Raw genomic sequence first — 16,075 nt, 5'->3', positions numbered from 1 at the left:
TTACTTCCCATAATGCCTAAATAGATTCTGTGTTTTTTTCCCTTCCCTGTTTAGATGAAAAACCCACGTGAATCAAATTGCTGCTTCATCTCGTGTCTAACAGAAGGTTTTGTGCTCCCCCAGCCCCCCATGATGTCACAAAATGTACAGTTCTAATAGGAGTCCTATGCGAGACCGAATAAAGCACAGCGAGAAACTTTCCATCTTTAGCCAAAACTCCAGACTTTTGCCCCCTGGTTTAACCCTTCAGGAAATTCTCAATGGCTCCTGGCTCAAATCTCGATGCATCAGTGACCTTCAATGAAAAGGCACAACTAGATTTTTTTAAACCTATGGTATCTCAGTCTGAGCCGTCACAAAATTCAGACAGGGTCTAGGGTTCAGATGATGAAGGGCTGTATCCAGAGCCTTGAGGAGGGGGAGGTCTAGGGAAGACTTGGCAGGTGTGAGGGAAGAAGGGGGATGTATTAGTCTGCTCAGGCTGCCATAACAAAATACTCCTGGCAGCTGGAAGTCCAAGGTCAAATTCCTACTAGAGTTTCTGGTGAGGCAGGATCACCAGATCCTGGATCGTAGATGGCCACCTTCTTGCTATGTCTTCACGTGGCCTTTCCTCTGTGAGTATGTGCAGAGAGAGATAGAAATCTCTCGTGTCTCTTCTTATAAGGCCACTGATCCTATTAGATTAGGCCCTCACTTGTTTTAACCTTAATTATCTCCTTAAATTCCCAGTCTCCAAATACAGTCACGTTGGGGGTTATGGCTTCAACATATGACTTTTGGAGGTACATGATTCAGTCCATACAGAGAAGGCAGTAGGGGCCTGGGGAGAGTACTGGCTGAAGAGGAGCCCCAGACCTGACCTGTAAGTGTTGCTCTGGCCAGGTGAGTGGAGGCGGCCCAGGAGGATGAGGGAGGCTTGGTGGGATGAAGGGGAAGGGCATCTGGGGCTCAGGCATGGCAGTCGCCAAAGTTCTGAGGCTTTCAAGGCTTTGAGAAGGAGTCTAGGAGTCTGGGGCATAGAGCACGCAGGTTTGGAGGGGCAAGTGAGTGCCGGCCAGCTCCCCTCACTCAGTGATGCTGGGTGGCTCCCCACGGAGCAGGAGTTTACACTCCCACCTTCTCCTCTGCCTTCCGGCTTCAGCCTGGTCTCTTGTCTCCAGCAGGAGCCTTCCTCCCTGCCTTGTTTTGGTTACCAGCCCTCCAACTTGCCTTGATCCGTGATTTACAGCTGTTTCTCTCTCATGCCCCGGTCGTCAGCAGGCTCGTGCTCCGTTCTGGGCTACTGGGGGACATTTTCTCTGCTGTATTTTGCATCTGCATCCCCCTCCTTTCCCACTGTCGCTCATGACTAGCTTTCTTCCCTGCAGCAGTCTGGGATTTGCTGAATGGACGGCGTGCTGGAAGAGATTTAAGCCATACTTATGTTTACCATGTCTGACGTACTCTGATGTTTTCTGTTCTATACTACCTCAATAAAAATGCTGGTCAGTACTCAGTAAATCGACCGCACAACCAACCAACTATTGCTCATTAAGCTTAGACTAAGATGCAATTTGAATTTGACCCTGGAAATACTAGGGAGCAACTGAAGACAGCTAAGAAGGGAAGAAATGTGAGTAAGGCCTGGAAGATGGATATGGGGTGTGTGCAGCGGGTCGCATGCTGCACTATATCAGACAGAAGAATTGGCCTGGGGTCAAATCCCAGCTCCACCTCTTCAGCTATGTGCCCAGGACAGGGGAGGCGAAGCGTGTAGGCTGGGACAGCAGGCTCTCAGGGTTCCGACCCCAGCTTTGCCATCTGCTGGCTGAGTGATCTTGGTAGGTTACCTGACATCTTCCTTCCTCAGAGAGACATTGTGAAGATGAAATGAGAAAAGTGCACACGCTCAGAAAGTGCTCAGCTCGTGGTGCACTTATAATAGCTGTTATTTTTACTCAACCTTTCTGGATCTCAATTTCTTATTCTGTAGTAACACATCAGAGCTTGATTTTAAATGGAAACAAAATAAAATCTGTGAAAAGAAGTTTCTCCAAACTATCTTCATGTGATGGACTCTAACATATTCAGTTTTATACGATCTCATTAAAGAAAAAAAAAAAAAAAAGAGTACTGTCAGTGACCCAGCCTATAGAACATATGTATTTTTTTCTTTTCTTTTGGGGGGTGGGTCTTAGTTGCAGCATGCAGGGTCTTCGTTGCGGCGTGCGAGATCTTCAGTTGCAGCAGGCGGGATCGGTTTTTAGTTGTGGCATGCGGACTTCTTAGTTGTGGCATAGAGCGGTTTTAGGTTCATAGCCAAAGTGAACAGTGAGTACAGAGAGTTCCCAAATACTCCCGCCCGTGCCCCCCAATCCTTCAGCCCCCCCCCCCAGAGATACCTCCATTACAATCATTGAACCTCCACTGGCACATCATTATCATCCAGAACCCATAGTTTACGCCGGTGTTCACTCTTGGTGTTGTACATTCCACGGGTTCGGACGAATGTGTGATGACAGGTGTCCACCATTAGAGCGTCATACAGAGTAGTTTCACTGCCCTAAAAATCCTCTGTGCTCTGCCTCGTCATGCCTCTCTCTAGAGTATTTTTTAAAACACAGTCCCCGGGTCACAGATGATGCTCAGTAGTTCGCAGTGTAGAAGATGCTGCTCGGAGCTGTTGCAGTGGCTCAGGCAGTGGCTGCAAGTCTGGGAGACAGGGGAGGGTGTGGAACATTGTGTGGGAAGGGCAGAGCGGGGGGCTGGGGAGGTGGGAGCTTGGGGGCTCAAGGCTCTGGAGGCCGGTGGTGGTGGTGCTTGTCTGCAGAGAAATGGGAAGCGGCGGACCCCGAGGACTTCAAGGCAGAATTTCAATCCGCTAACCGGCGCGTGTCAATCGGCCAGGACGGCGGGAAGCTCTGGATGAAGAGGAGGCCACGCCGGGCTCTACTCCCATTGCACGGTGTGACCTTGGGCAGTCCCTTCTCTGCCACCCGGGGCTGGACTGGCTGTCCCGGTCGGACAGTGCTCGGGTGGAGGCCAAAGTGCCGCCCACGGCAGGGCGGCGTTAGCGGGAGTTAGGGAACCTGCCGGGACCAGGCAGGATCGGCCGGCCCGGACGCGGGAGCCGCGTCTGAAGGGCTTTCTTGGGCACGCTTTCCGGCGGAGCAACAGGCGGCCGTGTTCACTCACCATCGATCTTCTGGACACAGCAGGGAGAGAGAAACTTTCCAGCCAGCGTCGGCCGGTCTGCCGCTTCCAAGCCCGGGGGTCCCGGGCCCGTGGGTGACCTGCGGCGCCGGGAGGGGCGGGCAGTCGCGCGGCAGCGGCGGTGGCCGGCGCGCAGCTGTGCCCGTCTGCCCAAGGGTTAACCCGTTCCCCTGCAGCTGCCGCGCGTGCCTTGCAGAATTTCACCAGAAGAGGGTACAGTTTGAAAAGCTCCTGACGTCAGGCTGGAATTCCTATTGTGTTTGGAACCGGCTCGGGCACAGCAAGCCCAAGTTGCTCTCCGCACACCTCGGCGGGCTGCGTGGGGCCGGCGGCCGCGTGGCACGTCTCGCGCCGGGGTCGCACGCGGGGATCCGCGCGCCCGGGGACGGAGGACGGTGCCTGCTGCCCACGAGGGGACCCCACTCCCGCCGGAGACCGAGCCGAAGCGGCGGATCGCGGCACCCGGGAGCCGGGGTGAGCGCTCGGGGCGAGGCCGGTGGCCGCGAGAGCCCCCCGCCGGCGCGCCCCAGCGCCCGGATGCCCTCCCGGAGCCCCGCCGCCAGGCGCCTGCCTCCCCCGCGGCGCGCCCCAGCCCGCTGCCGCCCGCTGTGACCGCGCTTCCAGGCAGGCGGGCGCCTGCCGGGCTTCCTCGAGGGCCGCGCAGCGGCGGGACCCGCCGGACCCCGCGGCGGCGGCAGGGCGCGGAGCCGAGGCCGCGCGGGCACTCGCCGGGAGAATGGACGGGGCCGGGGAGCGCAGCCTCCCGGAGCCGGGCAGCCGGGGCTCCCGGGCGGGAGACGACATGGAGATCGTCGTCAACGTGGGAGGCGTGCGGCGGGTGCTGTACGGAGACCTCCTCAGCCGGTACCCCGAGACCCGGCTAGCGGAGCTCATCGACTGCTTGGCCGGGGGCTACGATACCATCTTCTCCCTGTGCGACGACTACGACCCCGGGAAGCGCGAGTTCTACTTCGACAGGGACCCGGACGCGTTCAAATGTGTCATCGAGGTGTACTATTTCGGGGAGGTCCACATGAAGAAGGGCATCTGCCCCATCTGCTTCAAGAACGAGATGGACTTCTGGAAGGTGGACCTCAAGTTCCTGGACGACTGCTGCAAGAGCCACCTGAGCGAGAAGCGCGAGGAGCTGGAGGAGATCGCGCGCCGCGTGCAGCTCATTCTGGACGACCTGGGCGTGGACGCGGCCGAGGGCCGCTGGCAGCGCTGCCAGAAGTGCGTCTGGAAGTTCCTGGAGAAGCCCGAGTCTTCGTGTCCGGCGCGGGTGGTGGCCGTGCTGTCATTCCTGCTCATCCTCGTCTCGTCGGTGGTCATGTGCATGGGCACCATCCCCGAGCTGCAGGTGCTGGACGCCGAGGGCAACCGCGTGGAGCACCCGACGCTGGAGAACGTGGAGACGGCGTGCATCGGCTGGTTCACGCTGGAGTACCTGCTGCGCCTGTTATCCTCGCCTAACAAGCTGCACTTCGCCCTGTCCTTCATGAACATCGTGGACGTGCTGGCCATCCTCCCCTTCTACGTGAGCCTCACGCTCACGCACCTGGGCGCCCGCATGATGGAGCTGACCAACGTGCAGCAGGCCGTGCAGGCCCTGCGGATCATGCGCATCGCCCGCATCTTCAAGCTGGCGCGCCACTCCTCGGGGCTGCAGACCCTCACCTACGCCCTCAAGCGCAGCTTCAAGGAACTGGGGCTGCTGCTCATGTACCTGGCCGTGGGCATCTTCGTCTTCTCGGCCCTGGGCTACACCATGGAGCAGAGCCACCCGGAGACCTTGTTTAAGAGCATCCCGCAGTCCTTCTGGTGGGCCATCATCACCATGACCACGGTTGGCTATGGTGACATCTACCCCAAGACCACCCTGGGCAAGCTCAATGCAGCCATCAGCTTCCTGTGTGGGGTCATTGCCATTGCCCTGCCCATCCACCCCATCATCAACAACTTTGTCAGATACTACAACAAGCAGCGAGTCCTGGAAACGGCAGCCAAGCACGAGCTGGAGTTGATGGAGCTCAACTCCAACAGTGTGGGCGAGGGCAAGACAGGGGGCTCCCGCGGCGACCTGGACAACCTCCCGCCAGAGCCCGCCGGGAAGGAGGGGCTGAGCTGGAGCAGCCAGCTGAAGATCTCCCGCAGCGACACCTTCATCCCCCTGCTGACCGAGGAGAAGCACCACAGGACCCGGCTCCAGAGCTGCAAGTGACGAGGGACGACCTGCGCACAGACGGACTGGGCTGGTGGATAGATGGATGGACGGGTGTGACAGGCCTGCCAGTGACTGCCCGGGAGGGGCTGTCCTTTGTCCCCCAGCCCTCTCCTGAACAGAACTCTGAAGGTCCCCTTGGACACCTCTGATGAGGCCGGGTAAGATCCCTTTGTGTTTCCGGCTGTCCAGGGGCCGGGGGCGGGGGCAGGGGCGTCCAGGGATCACTGACAGTGTGGGGTGATGAGGGCTGTGGTCTGGCTGACGGCAGGCGCCCTCGCCCAGTTCTGTATCTCCTTCAATAAAGCCTGCTGCTCTCTGCGCCCGCCTGTGTTGTAGGTTCTGTCACAGGCTGGCCGCTCTCCACCCTGTCCCCCGCTGCACACCTCCCCCCCACACTCCCAGATGTGGCTCAGCCCCTCCCGGGAGGTAGGTGTGCAGCCCAGAGGGTTTATTTTTAGCTGAGGGCTAGTTAAAGAAGGGCTCACACATAGGTTCAGCCCAGGGAGCTTTGCCACAATCCAGGAGGCTCTGTGCGTCCTGTTTCCTTCTGAGGAAAAGCTTACTCCCAGGAGAGGAAGAATTCACAGAACTGGGAACACCAAGCAATGAGGTTATCATTTCTTAATCACCTGTGCAAGGCCCTTTTCACAACTTCTTTCCATTCCTTCCAGCAACCCTGCTAGCTAGGTAGGCCGCTCCCCGCCCCCCCCCTTTAGACAAGAAGAAACTGAGGCCCCAGGGCACACAGAGCAGGGATTCAGTCCCAGGTCTGATGACCCCCAAAGCACATTCATTCTCTTTGATGTGAGGAGGTCTTGGGACAGAGACGTATGCTTGGGCCATGAGGGGAGGGTCTGCAGACCAGGAGAGGGGGTGAGCTTCCTCGGGGTGGACCTGCCTGTCTTCCAGCTCATCCTTTCTCCTAGAACCAGCACTTCTGAGGTATCAGCTGAATGCACAAACCTGAGCCCGCTCCGGGTGGCCCGCTGCCAGCCTAGTCTGCGAGCCCCCGGGGAACAGACACAGACAGGCCTAGATTTGAATTCCAAGGAATGGGGAGGTGATCTCCGAGATGCCTTCTAGCTTAAACACTGTTCTCTACCATCCCTCCCTTACCACTCCCTTACGTGCTGTGTGACCTTAGGCCTGTTGCTAACCTCTCTGATCCTCATTCTGATCAGTTATTAAATGGAAGAATTACTTCAGGGAATCACAGTGCTTAGCACAGCGCCTGGCGCATAGTAGCTACTCAGTAAACGGCAGGTGTTTCCATTACTGTGTGCTGGGAGAGGGGTGAGGGGCACAGCTTCCCACTCTGGCCTCCACAGGGCTGGGCTGGTATGCAGATGGGGGAGCGGTGGCCACAGGGCACTGTCACACTGGTCTTAGTCAAAGGCAATCCCCTTGGCACGGAGTTGGTCCCAGCAGGCCCCTCTCTCTGGCTTTCCACCTTCCACAAACCCCAGAGCTCTGTTCCTCCTTCCCTCCTGGGGCAGCGGGTGCAGGAGCCCTCTGAGAGGAGTGGGAGGCCTAGGAGGAGGGGGAGGGGACATAGTCCCTGTTCTGCACCATCCTGGGCAGGTCTTTCCTTCTCTGGGCCCTGGTTTTCCCATATGTATAAAGAGGGATGCTTTCTTGGGGCCCCTTCCAGGATTTGCAAGCCTAGGGCTGCGGACGTGTTGGGTTGGGGACTCTGGGGGGTGGGAGGCTGCCATGTTGTAGGGGCCTTGAAGGGAGGAGAGAGTCAGAGCTGCCCCTGTGAGGTGCGGGGCCCTGAGCCAATGTTGTGCACCCCTCCCTCACACGTTTCTCCAGGGAATACTGGGTCAGGTGACCACGGAAGGCAGAGGAAGAGGTGGGCCCAGGGCTGTGGGACTCAGTGGGAGGGAGGAGAGTCTCGGGAAGAGGGGATTGTTTGGCATCCCTGGGGCTCAGTGGGGCCTGCTGAATGTGACTGAGTTGGGTGGGATTGCCTCTCTCTGTCCCCCTGCCCCCAGAGTCCTCGGGAAGCCCCAAGTCTGTGCTGGCCTGAGAACACTGAGCCCACAGCAGGGAAGAAGTTCGGGGTTGGAGAGAGTCCAGGAGGTGAGGCACCTTCCCTACTATTCACCTGGGGTCAGGGGACAGCGTCTTTTTTTTTTTTTTTCCACGCCCGGTGACTTCCTATGGGATCTTAGTTCCCTGACCAGGGATTGAACCCAGGCCCTCGGCAGTGAAAGTGCTGGGTCCTAACCACTGGACCACCAAGGAATTCCCCCGGGGAGAGTGTCTTTACTGCTACAAAAACACTCAGAGCCCATCTCATCCACCCTTAGGAGGAGACTGACTCCCAAGAGGGTGAGCAGTGTGTCAGAGCTCTTCCGTGAATTAGGCTTACACAGGGTCCTGGTCCCAGAGGAGCTCAGAGCGTGACATGCATATAGAGTGACATGCTTTGTCGTGGACGAGTGACCAGAGAGCTTTTGGAGACAGGTGGAGGGGCTGCCCTCTCTCCCTAGGGATCTTCCTGGGGCACAACAAAATCAGCTGGGGAGCTTTACGAAATCTCAGTGTTCAGGCTGCATCCACACTTATTACATTAGAACCCCCGGGTGACACGCAGGCATCAGTATTTTTTAAACTTTAAAGTGCACAGGGGTGATCCAGAGATTTTGCTAAAATGCAGACTTTGAATCAGTCGCTCGGGGTGCGCCCCTGAGCTTCTGCGTTTCCGGCAAGCTGCCACGTGAAGCTGCTGCTGCTGGTCCGTGGACTGCACTCTGCGTAGCAAGAGGCCAGGGCGGGAGCTGGCAGACTGTGGGCCCTTGCCTGCGTTTGTACATCCACAAGTTAAGAATGGTTTCTACATTTTTTAATGATAAAAAAAAATCAAAGGAAGAATAACATTTTGTGACAGGTGAAAAGTACCTGAAATTCAAATAAATTCTTTAGGAATAGAGTCACGCCCCTTGCTCACAGGTTGTCTCTGGCTGCTCTTGAGTGACAAGGACAAAGTTGAAGAGCTGTGGTGATCACATAGCCCTCAGAGCCAAAAATGCTTATTACTGGCCCTTTACATTAAAAGTGTGCCAACCCTGGGCTACAGGAAACAGCACTATGTCAGGCCTTGAATGATGAGTGGGGAGAAGCAGAAGCAGGGGAACTGCATGAGCAAAGACATGGAGTGTGGGACCACCTCAGAGAAGGCAAGTCCGTGCCCATCTCACTGGGCCTCGGGGTCTCATCCCCCCTCCTTCTTTCCCCCAAGAAGCCCTGACTCCTGGTTTCCTGCATGAGGTTCTGTGGTCCCAGCTCCTGCTCTGGGAGATGGCTTCTCTCCCTCCTTTCCTGAGCTTTCCTCTTATCACATCCTCCGCCCCCATCCTAGGACCATCACTTAACACCCTCTTCTCTGACTCAGGAGGATCTGACAAACCTCCTGTGAGCTGTTAATTTCTATTGAAAGAGGGAGAGAGAGAAAGAAAGGTATGGTTCTTGGAATCACAGAATATCCAAGTTAAAAGAAAACTAGGCATCATCTAGTCCAGCGTCCCCTGCCCCCGGCCCCCTGCCTCGTACTGACAGAAAAACCGTGGCTCCATGTCATGCACAGCTGAGTGAGAGGGGTTTAATTAAAGTCCTGAAGGTCATAGCTAGCTTGAGGGGTCCAGCTTGCTGTGCTTCTCATAGCATTGGGAGCACATAATGAACTCATTTTGAAAATAGAGAATTGGGAGTGTGGGAGTGTGTGTGTGTGTGTGTCCGTGTATGTGTGTGTGTGTGTAAACAAATCACGCGGTGAGCTAGTCAGCTTCAGTTTTACAGATGGGGAAACTGAGGCCCAGAGAGCAACAGGCTGGTGGCCATGCTGCTCCTTGGTGGCAGAAGCAGGAGCTGAGCCCAGAGCCTGCAGCCCACACTCATTTGGAGCCAGACAGTGACACGCCCCACGCCCTCCACTTAACGTTTACCCTGAGCTTCCTAATAAGGTCCAGGATGCCATCATCTGATCTCCCAGGAAGGCATCTCTGCAGATGGACTGGCTCTGGCGGTGGTGTTTTTAAGGAAAGAAAAAGAAGGAAAAGGAAAACATTTTCTTGGGCAAGCAGCTTTGGACCAGATGCTCAGGCCGTGCTGAGTTCAGGATCCATCTTGGCAATGGTAGGAGGTGTCTGGAGATTAAAACTTACCATCTGGGGTCTGGAGGTACCACACACAACAACGAAATGAAATACCCAGAAAATGGGTAAGAAACGATCTGTGAAAATGGCAAGACCTGGAGTTATTGCACCCACGCTCCCTGAGGAAACCTGATGGAGGCAGGTAAGACCCTAGCAATCGCTGGAGGTGACAGGAAGGGGTGCACGTTGCCTGATTTAAAGGGGTCCCACTAATGGGGCAATTTCAGCAGATGACAGGCCAGCGTGGGGAACGGTTTTGAGGCAGGAGCCCCTGCCTCCCCCTGTCTGGGAAGGGGCTGCCTGGTCCTCCCTGGTCCCCCACAAGAGGATAATTCAATGTCTCACCAGTCTCTTGACATCTCCCAGGGAGACGAGAGACAGGTGTTTGCAGAGAGGGCTCCCACCTTGCCGCCTGTGAGAAGACAGCTCCGTGCACTGTGCTCGTGGGACTGCACCTGGCAGCAGATTTGCAAGGAGGTTTCAGCCGTAGCCGTAATCTGAGGAGGAACCTCCCCATAAATGCTTTTGTCCACTTGTAGCGGCCTAAGACGTAGCTGCAGGGATGCTGTGGGGATCCAAAGGGGGAAAAAATGAAAACAAGAGTTAGGAGACGTGATGCTCCATCACTTCATTGTTTTTGACGCTCTCAGCCATACTTGGAGCTGCGGCTGCTGCAGCCACGACTTTATTTCCCTCTGTCGACAACGAGCCGGAAGGGAATGACTGCTCTGGCTTCAGGTGAAACCCGTGACCTGTGGTCACACAGCTAAAGAGAGGTCAGTGTGGAACTCCAGCTTGGACCTGGTGCCTACCACCTGGCAGGGCAGCGTCCCATCCCAAGGGACCAGCTTAGCCTCTGGGTTCCTTCAGGGCAAAAGACTCGCCCTGAACGGGAGCTGCCAGCAGCCACATCTTGTCCCCAAATGCAAAATGTCATGCCGTTGGCAAGGGCTTGGCCGGGAAAATGGGGCCTGCCCTGCTATGGTGGCGGCCCGGATTGGGAGGAGGTGCGAGCGTTGCCGCACCAGCTGGTTTCTGCTGCCGCACACATTGGCTAAGACGCTGGGGGCTGTTCGCTTGAAGCCAAGGGCCTTGTGTCTGCCATATTCGACTTGTCTGGGTCTTTGCTAGATTTGGCGGGGAGCATCTGCCCTGGCCTGGGAGCACAGGCCCCAGGGAGGCCTAGCCAGATCGCAGGTAACCTGGAGCCCCCGGGAGCGCCGGCCACTGTCCACACCTTGCACCTGAGTGGGAGTGGGAGGTGTGAGCCAGAACCCGGCTCTCCCTCCCTTCCCTGTCTCCCCAACCCAAGGCCAAGTTCAGACTGCTGAGCTGGGCCCTCAAGGCCTCCATGGCCCGGCTCCCAATACCCCTTCAGCTTTATCTCCCCCCGCCCCAACATCACACCAGAGGTGGCTCTTCTTACCCCACACGCTGGAGAGTCTGTGCTCCCCACCTGTGCACGGGGGCCTCCTAGCATCTCTACTGCCCTTCTCCCACTTTTCCACTGTCGGCTTCTACCCCTGCATCCAGACCCAGCTGTGATGCCATCTTCCCTTCTCAGAGGTGAGGTCGCCTCCTGCAGGGTCTGGAGAGGGGCATCTTGGCCCCGGGGGCAGAAATGGTGCTGGAGAGATTGTGGAGTCAGCCACCCCACTCTGTCCTCGGGGAAGCGGCCCCTGGGGCAGATCACGTGATGGCCTAAAGTCACGCGGGGTTGGCAGCAGTCAGGATCAGACCCCTGGTCCCATCTCTGTGCTCACCTCCCCTCTCTGTCCACTCCTCACCCACTCCTGGCTACAGGTTTGAACCAAGGGTTGGCGCTGACGTTTTAGGAATTAGACTGAAAACCGGCCCCACTAACAGCCCCCCATTACTTACACAGGTGGTTTGGCAGGGTGTTGTAGCAGAGCCCGGGGCTGACTGATTGCAAGTACTTAGCAGACATCCTTTCAAACCTTTGTTAAAACCTCTTGGCCTTTTAAAGCCTTGAAGTTCACATTCAGAATGAGGGGTCCATTTCATTCTGCTTCTCATAAAGCACACAGTGAAAGTGAGGACGTGTGTGTGTGTGTGTGTGTGTGTGTGTGCACGCATGCAAAAACAAATCAACGCCTGCCTTCTAAATGAAAGGAGGAAGATGCTAGGCCTGCTGGTGCACCCCGAAGCCGCTCCTTCCCGCTCTAATTTCCTGTCTTTCCCTGAACCTGGTTCACAGCCAACAGAGGCAGGGACTGCAGGCAGGTCTACTTTCCATCCCCGGAAGCACCAGCCACGCTCTGCTCCTGGATCAGACAGTCATGGCATGTGAGAGACAGGAGCCCCAAACATCCTTCTCAGCTGGCTGCCCAGAGCACAGGAAGGGGGTGTGCAGGCAGGGGCCAGTCTCTCCTGATAATTGACCCTTCGCACATTTCTAGAAAACCGAGGCTTGGAGAGTTTAATCAACTTGTCCACGATTTCCCTCTAACGGGGCGGGGGTGGGGGGTGTGCAGAGTAGCTGGGCCAGGACAGCCCCCTCCCTGGGGCTGGAGGTCTTTGCTCTCCCAGCCTCCCTCGGCCTCTTCTCACTGCTGCTGGTGTGGGACAGTGACCGGGGCTGTGAGTCCCCTGAGGTTAGGTTTGCACCTGGGTCACAGATGTGTCCCTTGGCACCTAGAGCAGTGCCTGGTCCACTGTGGGGCCACAGAAAATATTATGGGATGAACTTATTGTCACCCACGATGTGCATGTCACTGTGCCATGGGCAGCCTGGCTCTTGGCCAGACCTAGAGCTTCTTTTCTCTACATTTTGTGAAGGGCTTTCTGGTCTCTTGGCGGTGGGGACCACACCCTCCCTCTGTAGCAGTGCCTCGCATCATGCCTGCGGGCACAGAGAGGCGCTCCCTAAGTGTTTACAGGGAAGCTGGGACCTCCCTCCATCAAGTCCCACTCTTGTTCCTTACCCCTTGTCCAGTCCATGCAGACACGGGCCGTGTCCACGGCGTCCTGGATGAGCTCCGAGGCCTAACGCTGGGGGTTTTCTGAGAGGGCAGCCAGTGCCTGCTCTGGGTGGTGTGAACAGGGAGAGGTTTACAGCCAACTTCGCCCAAGCAGGGCCTGGTGGAAGAGACGGATTCCACAGCCCTGCCTGCAGCCCTCACTGTTTCTGCTGCTCCTGGGGAAGCCTCACTTCAAAGTCGGGGGAGCTCAGGGACTTCCCTGGTGGCGCAGTGGTCAAGAATCCGCCTGCCAATCCAGGGGACACAGGTTCGAGCCCTGGTCTGGGAAGACCCCACAGGCCGCAGAGCAACTAAGCCCGTGCGCCACAACTGCTGAGCCTGCGCTCTACAGCCCACAAGCCACAACTACTGAAGCCCGTGCGCTCAGAGCCTATGCTCCGCAGCAAGAGAAGCCACCGCAATGAGAAGCCCGGGCACTGCCCCACTCACCGCAACTAGAGAAATCCCGCGTGCAGCAAGGAAGACCCAACACAGCCAAAAATAAATAAATAAATAAAAATTAAAAAAAAGAAATTGAGGACCCATTTTTCATGTGTATTAAGAGTAACTTTGCTTTGTGTGTGTGTTTTGTTTTCTCTTGCCTTTCTGCCCTGTGTTTGAAGATTTCCTTGGTTTTTGTGTGTGTGTGTGTGGTATGCGGGCCTCTCACTGTTGTGGCCTCTCCCGTTGCGGAGCACAGGCTCCGGACGCGCAGGCTCAGCGGCCATGGCTCACGGGCCCAGCCGCTCCGCGGCATGTGGGATCTTCCCGGACCGGGCCACGAACCTGTGTCCCCTGCGTCGGCAGGCGGACCCTCAACCACTGCGCCACCAGGGAAGCCCGATTTCCTTGGTTTTATTGTCTATATTGTTGATTTGGTGTTCGGCTATACCCGTTTTATCGTTCTTCTAGTTGTCTGATTTTTTTTGGAGTTATCACTGAATTTCCAAGAACTCTTTCTTTCCTGATCCTCCTGTGCAACAGCTGCTTGTGGTCCCATCTGACTCCTCGTGCGCATAAGTTCAGGAAGCAGAAGTCAATATGATTTTTGTAAAGCCTGAACCCGAAGGACCGCAGTGGATAAGCGTGGCATCTCTTCAGTGTCTGAGACAGAGTCTGCATGGAAAGGGCGGGGCTTTGGGCCCAGAGACGCAGCTCACATTCCCCCTGGAGCTCTGACCAGCAGTGTGAGCTTCACTCGGACAGCATGAGCTTCCCTGTCTGTAAATGGGGAAAGCACTTCCTACCTCGCAGGAGTGCAGTGCGGATGCAAGGCCTCCCGTGGGCCCCTGGATCTGCACCTTGGTTGTGAATGAGTCTTCATCAATTAATGCAACACGAGGCCTGTACTCTACCCACACCCTTTCACCAGAGTGGAAAATTGCCTTTTGTTACTCTTCACCCCAGAGCTGTTTGGCTTTTTGACTACATATACGTATATATGTATTTTAGTCATTTCTGGGCAGCTTCTCATGCATATTCAAATCCAAGCAGTTAGGGTTCTGGGAATGATTCAAATGTTTGCTGCACTGTGTAACTGATCTTAATATAGCAGCGTCACCCCAGTCTGCAGTTGTCTCCGCTCCCGCACAGCCTGTTTAGGCCAAAGGAGATCAACACGCGGATGCACTTCCGCCCTCCAGCCTCACGGGGACTAAGTGGCTGAGTTGTGGGAGCCCTTTCCATCGTCCGGGTTTCTGTTTTTCTTTTAACCCAGTGTCTGGTCCTTGCTAATCATCCTCTCTATAGATGACGGGACCTCAGGAGAGGAATATCGGGGAGGCAGGGCGTGTCTCAGATCACGTGTCGTGGGCCACGTGGCTGCCCAGAGCCGGTGCTCGGCCGCATTTGTGGAATGAATGAGGCCGAACTGGAGCCTGGAATGCAGATCGCTGCTCTAGAGAGGCAGAACCCGAAACTGAGAAACAACCTTGTAATTGTAGGGCTGGTGGTGCCTTCGCCGGCTTGGGGTCCCACATGCCAAAACGTCATCCTAATTAAAGCCACAGAGTGGGACTCAGACTCAGGAATGGCCTCTGCCGCAGGGAGAGGGGGCCTACGGGAGTGGGAGGGGCTTGACCGGAAGGCTCCACCCCCTCCACCATTCACCGCCCCCCAGTCCCCCGCCCCTTCTCTCCTCCTCCCACTTCTTCTCACAGCGGAGCCCCACCCCCACCATGACTCTCTGGACAGCGGAGTCCCCTCTGGTTTGGGCTGTGGCCCTCTCAGCTCCACAGCCTGGGGATCTGCGTCCAGCCTGTGACACCAGAGCCCGGCAGAGGCAAGTCCGCGGGGAAGGTGCTTTTGCACTTGGACATCGAAGCTCTTCCTTCCAGAGGCTCCAAGGAGAGCAAACAACAGATACCCAGCGCGGGGTCTGGGGGACTCCTGTCTGGGAAGGAGCTGAATTGCAAATGTGCTGGCAGAACACCTGTCTCCCCTGACCTCCGGGGAAAAGCTCTGACCCTTCTCCTGGGGGGAAATCCTCTGTTTCCTCCCCCATATCCACAGGCACCTCATTCACATCCTTCAGGGATCGGCCCAGATCCCACCTTCAGAACCCTGAGTCCCTCTCCCTCTGGGCCCCCAGCCCCCTGGTTCACACTCTCCACAGCACCCGGCACCCAACCTGGATGAGTATGGTCCCCTCAGCATCTCTGGGGATGGAGACTGTGCTCTGGCCATGTGTGTAAAGGGGCAGTGTAGGGCAGCATCCTCACACGTGAGCCTGTATCTCAGTCCCCTGAGGGTGTGTTAAAACACAGGCCACTGGTCCCACCCAGAGCTTCTGATTCAGTAGTGTGCGGTGGAGCCTGAGAATTTACATTTTGAATAGTTTTCCAGGTGATGCTGACGCTGCCGTTGGGTGCCACATTTTGAGAACAACTGGCTTGTGGGAGCCTGGACCAGTGTCAGGACTGGGCTCCTGGCCACTCGGCTGTGGGACCCATCAATCCACCGGCTCTGATGGTCAGCAAACAGTGACTTATAGAACTAAGCCCGGAGACCAGAGAGCAGCCACTTAGCCTTGTGGACTCTCCTTGAGAGGACAGGGCCTCCAAGGAGGATGGAGACTGTGACAAAGTAAGAAATGTACATTGGGTCTCTGCCCTCAGCTTCTGACACAGCGCTCCTAAAACCCTTGTAATTTCTGGAGTGAGGGGAGCATGTTTTATGCTAATGAAGGGGTTTTGAGATGAATGAGGCCAGAGCCCTGCCCTTAGGAAGGCGGGAGAGAAACGTCACATGGGTGGGGTGCCAGTTCATCCCAAGGGAGTACGTCAAAACAGACCCCTGACTCTCAAGATGCTCAGAGCCCTAAGCCAAAGGGTGGGGCCCTGGGCTGGGGGTAAACCTCTGTGATTTATGAGCGCAGAAGGGAACCCAGAAGCCGTCTGAGCACACAAAGACCGGGATTTCCAAGACGTCCTCACAGATTATGAGGGCAATGAGATCATTGGGAATAACGCCTGTCCTAGGAATTGGCAGCTGTCTGATCTGCGTGCCCACAAAGC

At 56.4% G+C, this 16,075-nt stretch overlaps 1 protein-coding gene across 1 annotated transcript; it reads left to right on the top strand.

The window, feature by feature from the left end:
• Window positions 1-3,850: 3,850 nt before the first annotated feature.
• On the top strand, window positions 3,851-6,071 carry KCNF1 (potassium voltage-gated channel modifier subfamily F member 1). Its single transcript, XM_022554168.3, has one exon. It carries the CDS (start codon window positions 3,932-3,934, stop codon window positions 5,414-5,416), a length of 1,485 nt encoding a protein of 494 aa, XP_022409876.1. The 5' UTR covers window positions 3,851-3,931; the 3' UTR covers window positions 5,417-6,071.
• The last annotated feature ends 10,004 nt before the right edge of the window (window positions 6,072-16,075 follow it).

This window comes from Delphinapterus leucas, chromosome 13 (genome assembly GCF_059928025.1).
Source record: "Delphinapterus leucas isolate spDelLeu-1000000601 "Yukka" chromosome 13, BTC_Dleu_Yukka2, whole genome shotgun sequence".
NCBI lineage: Eukaryota > Metazoa > Chordata > Mammalia > Artiodactyla > Monodontidae > Delphinapterus > Delphinapterus leucas.
This window is presented reverse-complemented; position numbering and strand designations above follow the sequence as displayed.